Consider the following 13,621-nt stretch of genomic DNA (forward strand, 5'->3'; position numbering starts at 1 on the left):
TGCAACACTGCAACAAAACATGGAGTACAAAAAACAAAACGACCATGCTGTTTTGGTATTAAAATTAATAATTGAGGTGTATAATGCCTAAAAAGGGGGATAACTTGTACACCATGAAAATAGTAATCTTCATCAAAACTTCAAAAGTGTCTTAATGACCCAATAAATTGTGTGTTTTTAGTTCTTTTGGAGGAAAATACATGAGGCAGTAACGTGATAAATGCTGTCACAATATGAATTTTCAAAAAAAAATTTTTTTTTTTTTTTTACTCTTTTAAAATTTTAAAATGCACAATTTTAATATTTTAAAATGAGTTTTTGTTTAATTTTACATAATTACACAAGGAACAAACCATAGAAATCTGGGATTGATTTTTCAAACATAAAAGGAGCAAGTTCTATATTAATGAACTCAACATAAAATTTTACACTGGGTACTAGAAAGATATGGTAGTTTTGGTTTTTCCTCATCATCTGTGGTCTGTGCTGAGATTTGGGTTTTTGGCCAGACTCCATTGGCTCATCCAGATCTCGAATGAAACATTTTTCTCCAACAAAAAAATCCAATCTGAAAAAGAGAAATTTCAAGTTTGGTATCTTGGGGTTAAATTCCATCAAAGATTAGACACAGTGTGTGGTTTTCTACATAATCAAAGATTTATTTCCTTAATTTCACTGACATATTGTCTATAGAATAAACACCAAAAACAAACTCTAAAGTGTAAAGAGAAACAATTTATGGCCAATCTCAGCAGAAATCGATAATGCAGTATTGATTTTTAACACCCGTCCTTTTTTTATCAGTTTTATTTGAAAGTTTAAGTAATTGAGCTATATATAAATTCAAAACGCCCCAAGTTAGAAATTTATGGTTATAAGAAAAAAAAAATCAGTAAATTTCAATTAAGATCTTAAAAGGGATTGAAAGTTCATGTCATAAAAAAGAGAATCGGGCGAAACAGAAAATTAAAATCAATCAGAAGTTCAAGTCCTCAAATAAATAAAAGGTGTGTGATGAAGTATTTATGTAAAATTCTGGCCTTCAACCTTAAAGAATTGCATGAACTGAGTGTATTTACTTAACCTTACATGTATGTTTGTGATACATGTACTTACATATCATCAGCTTTATCATTTTAAGTGTTTGCATGAATTATCAGAATAAGATCTTAGCATGAGTATATTTAAAGGTACAAGACAAATCTAAACAATATAGACATTTTTTTTGCGCCAAGGTTTATAATTTATTGATATTATTCATGCATGGTCATGCAACAGCACACAATATACATATCACTTTTACCAAGAGGTAATTTTTTAATGCTGCAAATTATAACGGCTCTTTGGCAAATATCAAACAGACAATAATTAAGAAATGAGTTGAAATTTTCAATAAATTGATCAATTCAGTTTTCACAGCAAAGTTCCTCCTAATCTATACCATACATGTACATGTATTTAACTGGTACCCTGAAAACTGAATATAATTAAAATAAAACAAAATATGTGTGTTTTATAATTTTAATTTTATGTTTTCCCAATTTTAAATAACTTGTCAATGTGGCAGTTAAGAAGATAAATTTCTGAAAAACAGACTATAGCATCAGAATTCTCTCCAACGTTACTTCATGTCTAAAACATAAAACTGTATTTTTCATCACGGTGACAAATATTTTATAAGTTAATTTTGTTTTGTTTTTATAACACCAAATGACTTAAAAATATTAATTTTGTTCATCTGAAACTAAATTCACTAATGTTCAAATAATATATATAAATCAAAGTCTCTGACAATGCATATGTAACCTAAGAGTTTGGTGCAGTCAAACTGCTAAGTAAAGGCTTTTCCTAAATCTGTGTAAATGATAGTCAAGTTATCAAGCACTACAAATTAAACGGTCTATGTATCCAAAAATTGGGCTAGGAATGAATGCTTCAGGTCAGCCCTATCAGTGTTTGAACAAGTTGTTAAAGCCCCCGTAGATAATAGCTGCTTTGTCGAGGGTCTACGGTGGCAGTGCTAGGGTATAGCCGGGGTAGAGCTACTGTCTGGCTACATGTCACTCACTCTAAACGCTTATTATCAATGTGCATATAATCTTCGACTGATCTCCCCGGCTACTGAAGGCCAATTTCTATCAGGTTTTTTTTTTCTGTTGCGTAAGAAATTTCGTTAGTTCTATACAGTTTACACCAACTATAATAAAGGTTAAAATATCATTAAACATTAATTAATATTTAAAATGTTCCATATAAGTGATAATTATCAATTAATTTAAAGCAAGATCTTCATTTATATTTATTTTGAATGCAAAAAATACCTTCCGTAGAAACATTTTAATTATAATCATTTGAAGCCAACATAATATTATAATTGCAGTCTTTTTTTACATTTAAATTTGGGTAAAATAAAAATCAATTCATATCTTAAACAGTTTTTCACTTTTTTATTCATAACAATTTCTCCCCTTTGATATCTATAATATTAATCAACAAAGGAATATGGTAATAAATACTTCTTAAAAAAACCCAATATGGTACTGAAGAACAAGTCCTGGTATAATGAATTGCAGTTTAACTGTCAACTATTATAATACAGTACATGTATTATGAAATAGTCTGACTATTAAGAGATTTACTGAAACATCCTTAATTTTATTCGACATTTAAAAAAATTAATTCTTTTTTACCAAGAAATATATATATGCACCCTGTAAAACTCCCGGGTTTATGTAAACCTATTCACTGTAAATCTTGTATTAACTCATAGCTGTTGGCAGAGCTAGGTGATTTCAGAATCTCAAGGTCCGTCTCATGCACTCAAACGCCCCTAATATATATTTTTTCTTTGCCGTAAGTGTTTGCTTACTATCATGTACAAGCAATTTTCCTGTTTTCTTTAGATTACTCTGTCAGAATATAAAAGTTTTACAATACAGAATAATGAGATTGAATGTGCGGCATTAAACACAAAATATGCAGGCCGTGGTTTTACCCGTCATCACAAGAGATAAGGACAAATTCAGAGCCTTGAATCAATCCCATACATTCAAACATATTTTTTTTTCTTTATTCGAAATAAAGAGTTCAAACGATCCTGACCAAATAAAGAGTTCAAACGACCCTGACCACTTGTTGGAATGAAATCCGGATCTATAGAACTCAGAGAGTTGCCTGCAATGTGTGTTTTGGAGACATGCTTATACAGCAGACTATACAATTTATACACTAGGGTGTGAAGAGAGGACTATCGGTGTTCTCCGTGTTTTCTATGTGCACACAGTCTTGTACACACCAATAGCTTCACCAAGATATTTAACTGTCCAAAAATCAGGTGCATATATGGTTACTTCACATTATCTACTAAATAATTCAGCGATCGCCTTTTGTCTCCAACACAGGCGGTGTATTTGGTCCCTACTTTTTCCACCCATTTTCTACTTTAGAATTCATTGATTTCCTAGTTTTAATTGCAGTACTTGTTCCAGAAATTTGGTGCTTTACAGTGTTGCCCTTATAATGTCAATGTAGTTTTATCTTGTGTTGCAAATGTTTTGAAAAATATGTAAATCTGTAATTACAAAATTTAAATCTGAAGTTATAAAATTTAATGTTCCATTTGCCATTTGTTTTGATGCTCACTTTAACTTTTAAAATTTTTTTTATAGTGCTTGAATAGATGTATACAAAATGTACAAGTACCGGTATTCTATATTTTGCTGTTCAATATTGATTTAAAATCATTATGATAAAAAGGAGTATGAAGAGGAAGATTTGATATACAGTCGAACTAGATGGGACTGTTTTTAACTTCAAGATATCCGAGTATTCGAGATATAGAGAGTAAAATACCTTAAAAATAAGTAGTTGGGACTTACAAATCACTTCGACATATCCATTGTATTCAAAATATCAGTGTTCGAAATATCAAAGTTCAACTGTATATGGTATGTGTATTAACAATAACATAATTCCTACTTGTTTCATCAAAACAAAAACCAGAGTCAATGCATCCTTATCAAACACAGTTTAATCAGCTCTTCCTCGTCTGAGTAAAACAACTCAATATGAATTGAAATTTATGTATTCTTATTAATTTTTTTTTTTTTGGGGGGGGGGGGGGGGTCAACTACTTATTTTGTACTTTATGGAAGCTACTTCTCCTGTTAACAAGCATAGAGAAAACAGCATCTTAATAACTGTTTCAGTAAGTTTAATTTTTATGAAGTGTCAGAAAAAAAAATTAAAGATGGCTATATATTACTAGCACAACTTTCTTCTATATACCAGTACCTGACTGTAAAATGCGCGCAAAATTGGAATAAATCATAAATAGAGGCAGGCCACCTAATAGAACATTATAGTACATTGTAACGGCTAAAAGACAAGTGTATGAAAACAAAACACCTTACAACTTAATGGATTATTGTTATGCATACCAATACTTAAGAATCCACAGACTGGCCGGAGAACAATAGATCGAATTAATATACCGTACATGTATATAGGTAAAGAGGAAAGTACTTGGTCCCTTATAATGCGTCCTGTGGGGATTAATGATGGCTAGAGGATTACCCTGATCTGTGGGGACTTAAATAACCTGTACAGCCAAGCCATTCATTTCACAAACAGCATAATACATCCATGCTCCAAGACTTATTAAGTCATCTATAAACCCTACATTTCTTTTTGTTGGGTATGACCTTGAGTGCATTATAAAGATAAGTTGTCCTAGAATTTGAACATGTATATATGTTGGTCAAGTTCTGTCAGACAGCCTATTTTGTGGGGCGAGTTCCCAGTAAGTTGGGGGGGGGGGGGGGGGCTACAAGCTACAAGGATTTTATTGGACCATCAACATATCACAATATCTCAGAATGAACAGTGACTATAATGTTCTGAACTATCTAATTTTTCAATTTGAGGCACAATATGTTGTTCTGTTTTCAATAGTTATTTAACACTTTAGTAAATATTGAGTAGCATATGCCATAGATACCTGGGGTAACAAAATAATAATGCTGTGTGACATTTATTTATTGCATAATATATAGTATATCTGATGATAGAATCTTTATTATCCCATCAAACCTAAATATGATATATACCCTATTAATTACAATGTACATGTAAACTTAAATGTAATAAATAATAAAAATAATGTAATAAATAAATGTAATAAGTTTCAATAAATGTGTATAACTGAAGTTGTAAACTTGGCTCTTTCACATCATTAATTTATTTTACAAAATTGGGTGACTTACACAATAATATTACTGAAGTCTTAGCCCAAAGAGCTCTGATTGCATGAAAGCACCAAAGTCTGCCAGAGCCTTGCCTCTCTGATTGGGAGCACAAAACTTTACTAGAGCTTAGTTTACTACAGCCTTGCCTCTCTGATTGGGAGCAACACGTTTTACTAGATGCTTAGCTTTCTGATTGGTAGCACCAAGGTTTACTAGAGCCTTGCCTATCTGATTGGGAGCAACAAGGTTTACTATAACCTAGCCTCTCTAGTTGGGAGCACCAAGGTTTACTAGAGTCTTGCCTCTCTGATTGGGAGCACTTAGGTTTACTAGAGCATTGCCTATCTGATTGGGAGCACTAAGGTTTACTAGAGCCTTGTCTCTCTGTTTGAAGCACTAAGGTTTACTATAGCCTAGCCTCTCTGTTTGAAGCACCTAAGTTTACTAGAGCCTTGTCTCTCTGGTTGGGAGCACTTAAGTTTACTAGAGTCATGCCACTCTGGTTGGGAGCACTTAAGTTTACTAGAGTCATGCCACTCTGGTTGGGAGCAACAAGGTTTACTATAGCCTTGCCACTCTGATTGGGAGCAACAAGGTTTACTATAGCCTAGCCTCTCTAGTTGGGAGCAACAAGGTTTACTATAGCCTAGCCTCTCTAGTTGGGAGCAACAAGGTTTACTAGAGCCTTGCCTCTCTGATTGGGAGCACTAAGGTTTACTAGAGACTTGCCACTCTGGTTGGGAGCACTTAAGTTTACTAGAGCCTTGTCTCTCTGGTTGGGAGCACTTAAGTTTACTAGAGCCTTGCCACTCTGGTTGGGAGCACTTAAGTTTACTAGAGCCTTGCCACTCTGGTTGGGAGCACTTAAGTTTACTAGAGCCTTGTTTCTCTGGTTGGGATCACCAAGGTTTACTAGAGCCTTGCCTCTCTGGCAACTGGTCAGTAGATTTGCTGTGACGGTGATTGGTAAGCTGTAGAATGTGACTTTATCTTTGGCACAATCACCCATTACAGACTACAACCGTTAAGAACTTTAAACTTCAGCATTAACCTAAGTTAGAGTCACTTGCCAACATGCATCGCCCTAAATACTGACATATGGACTAAATCAAAGTTAATGATTTAACATATGTAATCATTCCATGATTACTTAACTGTAACTGTGTAAAAGTTCAATATTTTTTACAATGACAAAGAAAAAAATGTATCCTAGCAATAGAAAAATAACCTATATATGCTAAGGATAAAAAATAAAATGGGGTACTCTGCTAAGTACATATACTTATATAATAGTGTTGTGTTGTGCATGTACTATACCTGAATAGTAGTCAGGGTTTGATACATACTGCACGAGCCGGAGGCGAGTGCACTATGTATCAAACCCTGACTACTATTTAGGCATAGTACATGCACAACACAACACTATTGTTATTATTATGCCGACTGTTGAACATACTGACTTGCTTTGCTATAAGTAGCTGTGACATTTGAGTGTTGACTAGTCTCTAAAAATAATCACCGGAAAAGCAAGCGTTTGTTTTTTTTTCCAAATTAATCAATTGATTTGATTGTTTATTTAATCAACAAGTTGTTGTACAATAAAAAGTCAACAAAGGTTTATGTTCTTTTCAAGAAATGAGAGACGTTTGGCCTTACAGAGAAAACTCAAAATGTTTAGCAAACGAAATCTCATTGAATTCTTTTCTTGTACATTCTTTATCAACGTCATTTAAAAAAGCATTTTTGTGATTCTCATGTAGAATTCCTTTGAAAAATGTTCAATCAATTTGTTCAATAGTTTATCAGAAACTTTAACTTTAAAATCGTCGTCAATAATGAAGTGTTCACTTCATGCTGGAATGATTTTAGCATCGTGAGTTTGAAACCCGCTGTCGGCGCTTGTAAGATTTTCATTGAAAACATTTGCCGTGCTCTATTTCGGCATAGTATGCTTACGCTATATAAATCCTATGTATACTATGCGAAAATAGATGAGTATTGAATATATAGCTCTATTTCGGCATAGTATGCTTACGCTATATAAATCCTATGTATACTATGCGAAAATAGATCAGTATTGAATATATAGCAACAAACTGACAGGAGGCATAATAATAGCTGATAATAATATAATTATACAGATGCATGCACAGTATAGACTAAACAGGTCCTTGTTAATTGAATGTTCTTTGCTCATATGGTACAATGTTAAAGTTAGAGGCTGCACTGAGGGTGTGCATAGATATCCTTCAATTCAGTAACTTTCTTGGAAATAAAGATTAAGCAGTATATAGATATTGTTTAACATACTAAACTTATGTTTTATACTAGCTTAATTCTCTTGCTTACACACAATGACATTAGTTAAGAACTTGAGAGTATAATGTCCATGCAGATTGATCAACACGTCAAGTAACTTTTTGTTCAGTAATTGCTTCTCATAGTAACTTAAAGAAATTTACTCCAATAGCAGAGAAAATACTGTAAACGTATTACATTTCAATTGGCTGTGTATATTAATATTCTTTTTGGCATTTTTCGCAAAAAGCTGCTTTCGCCAAATCAAGTTCATCACTAAATGCCATTCCTATGTACCGTATATCAGAATAGGCACATTCACAAATATGCTATTTCAAATCCATGATAATTTGTTGAAAATAATTTTCCGCTAAATATCCTACTTGCTAAATATGTATAATACGTTTACAGTAGTTCAATAAAACTTGTTTTAAGCTTAACCAGATATAGTTTAGAGTACAGGTGACACTCGATGGCTCGAACTTCGATCTCTCGAAGTTCTTGATCTCTCGAAGTGAACTCAAGGTACCAATTTTTTTCTCTATATAACTAAGCAAATTTACTTCTGATCTCTCAAACTCCGATCTCTCGAAGTTCTTGATCTCTCAAAGTAAAACCTGGGTCCCGTTATACATATTTAATTGTTTTTCACGCTTGATAACTCGAAGTGGTTGCTATGTACACACGCAGCCGATCAAGCATATAATTATAGTTCCGCGTGGACCTTATCTGGATGGTTGAGTGAACTCCTGGGGGCTAGCCTGGTAGTGTTAATTGGTTGATTACGTGACACTACTCCTTTCTTCCTTCAAAGGGTAGATAGGTAGTTTGTAAGTGATTATAATTTCAACAACTTGTGAATGTTACGGTAAATGCTCTTTATTTAAAATGATGAAAACATATTATGCTTAAAAATGTTTTAACGTGAAAAATACACTTAATAACCACACAAGTAAGTTCTGTATTGTTTAAATTGAAGTAATGCAGCAGAAAATACGACTGAAATCATGTCAGACTATCCTTCCATGTTATAAATATAAATTTCCAGCTACTATAATTTTAGAACCAAAATACACGAACAAAAATTTCCGGATTATTTTAAACTTTCGATCTCTCGAAGTTAAATCATTGTCCCCTAAAGTTCGAGTTATCGAGATTCACCTGTACTTTCAATGTCAAGCAACAGTTAAAAATGTGCAAAATTCCTGCCAATCCATAAAACTTGTTCTTCAATGCTTCTCTGAAACTTTGCAATTCTATAACTCGATCCCTGACTTTATAAACATTTTGGCAAATTAAACGTAAAGTTAAAGCAGAATATCCTTGGGAGAGCTGTTCTTTTCTGACTAGACTTAAATCAAGCTTTAGCACAAAATGAAGTGCCAATAGTAGAGTCAGATTAAAACAGCAGATTTTTCAGAAAACTTGTTCTATTCTAGACTTTAATTAGCACAGTATAGCTCAAAATGAAGCAGTATAGTCAAGTTAGAAAAATAAGTTTCAAACTGTTCTATTTGCATAAGACTTAAGTTTCAGCTCAAAATAAAGCAGTATAAATGGTCAAGTAAAAAGATATAGCTTTATAATAATTACTGTCAGTTTAATTCCAGACATCTAGCTAGCTCAATATTATAAAGCAGCATAGTCATGTTAAAGTACACTTAGTAAGTTTTTGAGAAAACAAACTAAATTTAGTGCAAAATTGGATCAGTCACAAAATAAAGCAGTAGAATCTAGACCAGACACGATGATTCATGAGTCATAACTGCTAAATAAGCCATTGATCTTCAAAAGGTAACATGGCTACACTATTTCAAACACCATTTATTACCCTAGAAAAAAAAGATTGCATAACAGGAATGGATAAATAAAGCCACTACTTTAGTTCAGGCTTTAACTTTTCCATCTCTAAGTGGATTTTAAACATCAGAGAGCACAATGGCCATCTGGAAAGTTTGATTTTGTTCTGTATGCATCGATCTATATTGTGTACCTTCACGGCAAAAAATCTCTACATTGAAGATAAATGGTTCTTTTATGAACCTGCACCAACTATTGCTGACTAATATACTTAAAGCTTACAGAGATACTTCACAAATTCAGATCCCCATGTACGCAACTTGATTCTTTGAACATTGTTGAATGCACATGAAAACTAAAATCTTAAAAGCCTGACAAAGATCTTTAGTAAGTCAGTCTCAATGGGCTATACAATAAAACTTGCAGAAAAGTTGTATATTTAAACCACTTTCCTTTGATTATTGCAGATATTTCTATAAATTAGAATAATAGACAATAAGCCTGCATTATTCTTAAAGCTAAGGTAAACAGATCTGCTATAAACATACACTCATACAAATCAGTCATTGTTTTAGTGTCAGCTGAACTTCTAATCACAAAGGGAGGTAGTTTGATAATAATTAAAATTAAACTTACGTTCTATGGTCATGTGACTTCCGGAGGAGGCTTGACGGGCGGCCATAGTCTCTCTCCATCGACGTCTTCTTTGGCACCAAATGGAAGGAAGCCGCCCGTCTTCTTCTCTCCCTTACTCTTGTCAATGTTATGAAGAACTTCTCGCAAATTCTTCTGCGACTCTCGAATAACTACATGGGCATCTAGCGATCCATTGGCCGTCTTGTAGGAGACCTCACTAAAAGGAAAAGCAAGGTAGAAACTACCGACCCTTGACGGAGGACCTTTGACCTTTGACTTTCCCTGCTGGCTGTTGAGTTGAGCTCGATTACGAATGTTCATGCGAGATCCATTGATGCTTCGTCGAGTTTGGTGAGCACCCTCCTGGTCACCCAACCTACTGCCCTGAGATTTCCGTAACGAGACCTTTGTAAAGGGTGCCTGAGATTCGTTGGCTGGCGTGAAGCGCCTGGGCTGGCTTCGTTGTGTATTGCTTTGGTGGGACAAGGAACGAACTTCTCGTTGTGATGATGGAGCTTCGTAGTTCATCTGCTGGGCTCGACTTGCTGCCCTCTGGGGGTACAAATTTGGCTTTGGGGTCACTGTTCCAGAGGAGGAAATTTTCCTCAAAGCACTAGAGTTTCCACTAGGTCTGAGAGATTTGATTTTTGATGATAGTTGACTAGATGATGAGGATTTAGTTAAGGAGCTCTTTGGTTGGTCACTGCTATTCTTGAGGTTTGATGTGTTGTCACTGGTCTGACCATATGTGTAACTGGGCCTACGTTGTCCAGTGACAAGATTACTGGACCGTCTTCGAGACTCCTCGGGAAGCGACACAAGATCCGAGTTCTCGCTCCCTGATCCCGAGTAAAGACTGGATATTGCACTGTCGGAGGTAGCACAACTCTTTAAGGATCCCTTCTCAGCCTTATGAGATTTGGAATTTGAGGACAGAGTACTGGACCTGCGTACAAACACGGTCTGAACCGGACCGATGGTCGTGTGGATCACAGATTGACTAGTGGGCTGATTGTTATTCATGTCCGTCAGACTAGGAGCTTTTACGATGGACCTAGAGCTAGGCGGACCTATACTGAATGTCACAGATGTTCGGCTTTTTTCTCGTGTCAACTGACCAGCGCTGGCACTCTTGTGGATAATCGGCTTGTGCTCCGCTGTGACTTCATCCAACTTCTCACTCCCGGCACTGGACACACCAGAACTCGCACTATCTGGCCGCTTGTCATCGTCTGCAGGATTGACCAATGGCAACCCATAGCACATCTTTTCTGCCTCTTTCTTCTTCTCCACTTCGTTGTCTTGTTCGATGTAGGACGTACTCTCTTTGACTGTGGACTGTTGCTTGCTGAGAGCACTGAGACTTTTCTGGAAATTGGATGAACTTCTGTTGATAGCGGAACTTCTTCCAGTTCGGCTGACAGAGGAGTACCGATCCGTCTCCAGGGCCTTGGATCGATTGGTCAACTGCCTGTACACATCACCCCCTCTTTCCTTGTCTTGGTCTTTGAAATGCATGAGATCCATCAGATCATGAAGCAGAGGCTTTTTGACTAATATATCTGTCTGACAATCTGAGCTCAGTGAAGGACTGAAATTGACCTCCAGCAGCCATGGCTTCAGATTCTCATCAATCAGGACGTCGAATCCATACAGCTCAAAACAGTTCTCCATCTTAGGGACTTGAGGAGCCTGGACTAGGACGGTCAGAATAATGAGATTCATGACCCGGATCCACAGCACGCTGTCGTCAATGTTATTTTGATGGAAGTAATACCGTAACTGGGTCAGTGTCCACTTGCAGCCCGGTCCGATTCGTTCCTTATCAGTTGTATAAGCCGGACTATGTTTATTTATAGATGTGTTAGTGAGATGGGAGAAGACATTCTTTAAAGAAGAAAGATCAAATTTTTCAGTTCCAAATCTAGCGATTCCTTCTTCGTATATATAAACTGTCAGGGGATGAAATGATGGTACAGCTACATAGATTCGAACATCAAATTTATACCCTCCAATCAAAAGAGGATTAGAAATGTACCTCTGGAGAACAGCATTGCAGTCATATTGAAGATCTGACATATCACTGAAGATGAAGATGCCCCTTCCTCTTGACATGTCAGCCGGCTTACAAATCCAGTACATCATTTTGTTTTCGCCTTGTTTCTGTTTCAGCTTGCTGTACTCAGCGACAAATCGGGTGTAATCATTTGGAAGATTAAACGTCATTGGACAGAAGTTGTACACCCCAGCCCCGTGGACACCTTTCATTCGCTTCAAGTTCCGCGCCAGGCAATCCTTCTTTGTAATACCCGTAGATTTTGGATAGTGATTTAACCTCTGCCATTTTTGGATGCTGTCGTAATCGCAGTTACGGAACCTGGATGTTCTCCACCAAATATTCCAGTCGTAATCTTCCTGCAAATCCTCATCAAACTCAATCCACCCGCGTTCTAAGAAAACCTGACGAAGAACCTCCGGACCCTGGCCATGGTCATTTATTCTAAACACTATTGCCTTAGGCCTCTCTGACATTCTTTTTATCCAAATATTTCCACCACTACTGAAGAACAGCACATATCCCAGAACTTTTTAATCTGAAAGTGAATAAAATATTTTTTTTTTTTATAATTTAAAGACAATTAAAATAATTAACATAATTTCTGAACATAAAAAACTGACTATCTTTTCCTAAAGCTTCTCTTCATAGAATAATTTTAGAAGTGTCACATTCTCAATATACCTGTGTATATGCGATAACAATTACACAATCTAAGCAAATTTTATATATCATATATATGTTGATCTGTACTAATCCAGGTTGTCAGACCTATATTTGGCCATTACCTCAAAGTTTTTAATGGAAAGTCCTCTTATATTATAAGTTAAGCCAAAATGTGATTCCAGGAAATTTTCACTAAGATACATTCATGAGTCAGAATGATCATGCATATATATATATATATATTTTAAAGGAACACTCCAAAGAAATTTAAACCGCACTGCGACAGACAGGTATAATTCTCACTTCCTATAGATAACATCACATTGCTGTCAAATAAAATTTATTGGCCCGCCATTAAAAAATACATCCTTGAAATTTGATGGGCTAGCAGTCGTGAAATATGGGTGCTTTAAGTATGTAGAATTAGGACGTTATAATTGAAAGATTCACACTCTAGTGACGCGATGGCGCTATACAATTCCGTTATTTAAATACAGGTCTCAAGAGATTAACACAATGTAGAGTATCAATCACCCACTGCTCCGATTTTTAAATGACCTACACAAAACGATACATATCATGCGATAGCCACACTAATTTCACACCCGCTCTACACCTGTCCCGATCGCAGCTTTAAGATTATTGCAAATTTGTTTCTTTGTCTCGTGAATAAATCTAGAATAAAAAAGTCAATGTTCAACCTACCTATATATTGCGATGGTCCCATTTAACACCAAAGAAACTTTAAAATCAACTATTGCACCCATCTCGCGAACAAATTTTCCCATTTTGTTGACATCACGTGACATAGCGACAACCAATCAAAAGTTGCGTTATAACGCGGTTTTGTAAATAGTCGGTATAAAATCTAAACCAAATATGGCCGGAATAGTTTTTCACGGAAATAACCGATTACATT

At 35.4% G+C, this 13,621-nt stretch overlaps 1 protein-coding gene across 2 annotated transcripts; it reads right to left on the reverse strand.

Annotated features, from left to right (window-relative positions):
• Positions 1-13,534, reverse strand: LOC105329501 (tubulin polyglutamylase TTLL13). Of its 2 annotated transcripts, none has more exons than XM_066070535.1 (3): positions 13,408-13,534; positions 9,981-12,574; positions 1-568 (listed from the first exon to the last, which is right to left on the reverse strand). In XM_066070535.1, exon 2 carries the CDS (start codon positions 12,510-12,512, stop codon positions 9,990-9,992), a length of 2,523 nt encoding a protein of 840 aa, XP_065926607.1. In that variant the 5' UTR covers positions 12,513-12,574; positions 13,408-13,534; the 3' UTR covers positions 1-568; positions 9,981-9,989. The 2 variants fall into 2 exon arrangements, with proteins under 2 accessions (XP_065926607.1, XP_065926609.1); XM_066070537.1 differs by lacking the exon at positions 13,408-13,534 and adding an exon at positions 12,825-13,343.
• Between the last annotated feature and the right edge of the window lie 87 nt (positions 13,535-13,621).

This window comes from Magallana gigas, chromosome 9 (genome assembly GCF_963853765.1).
Source record: "Magallana gigas chromosome 9, xbMagGiga1.1, whole genome shotgun sequence".
Classification (NCBI taxonomy): Eukaryota; Metazoa; Mollusca; class Bivalvia; order Ostreida; family Ostreidae; genus Magallana; species Magallana gigas.

Excerpts from the sequence above, each read along its gene's own strand:
- LOC105329501 (XM_066070535.1), bottom strand. The coding sequence starts at position 12,512 with ATGTCAGAGAGGCCTAAGGCAATAGTGTTTAGAATAAATGACCATGGC.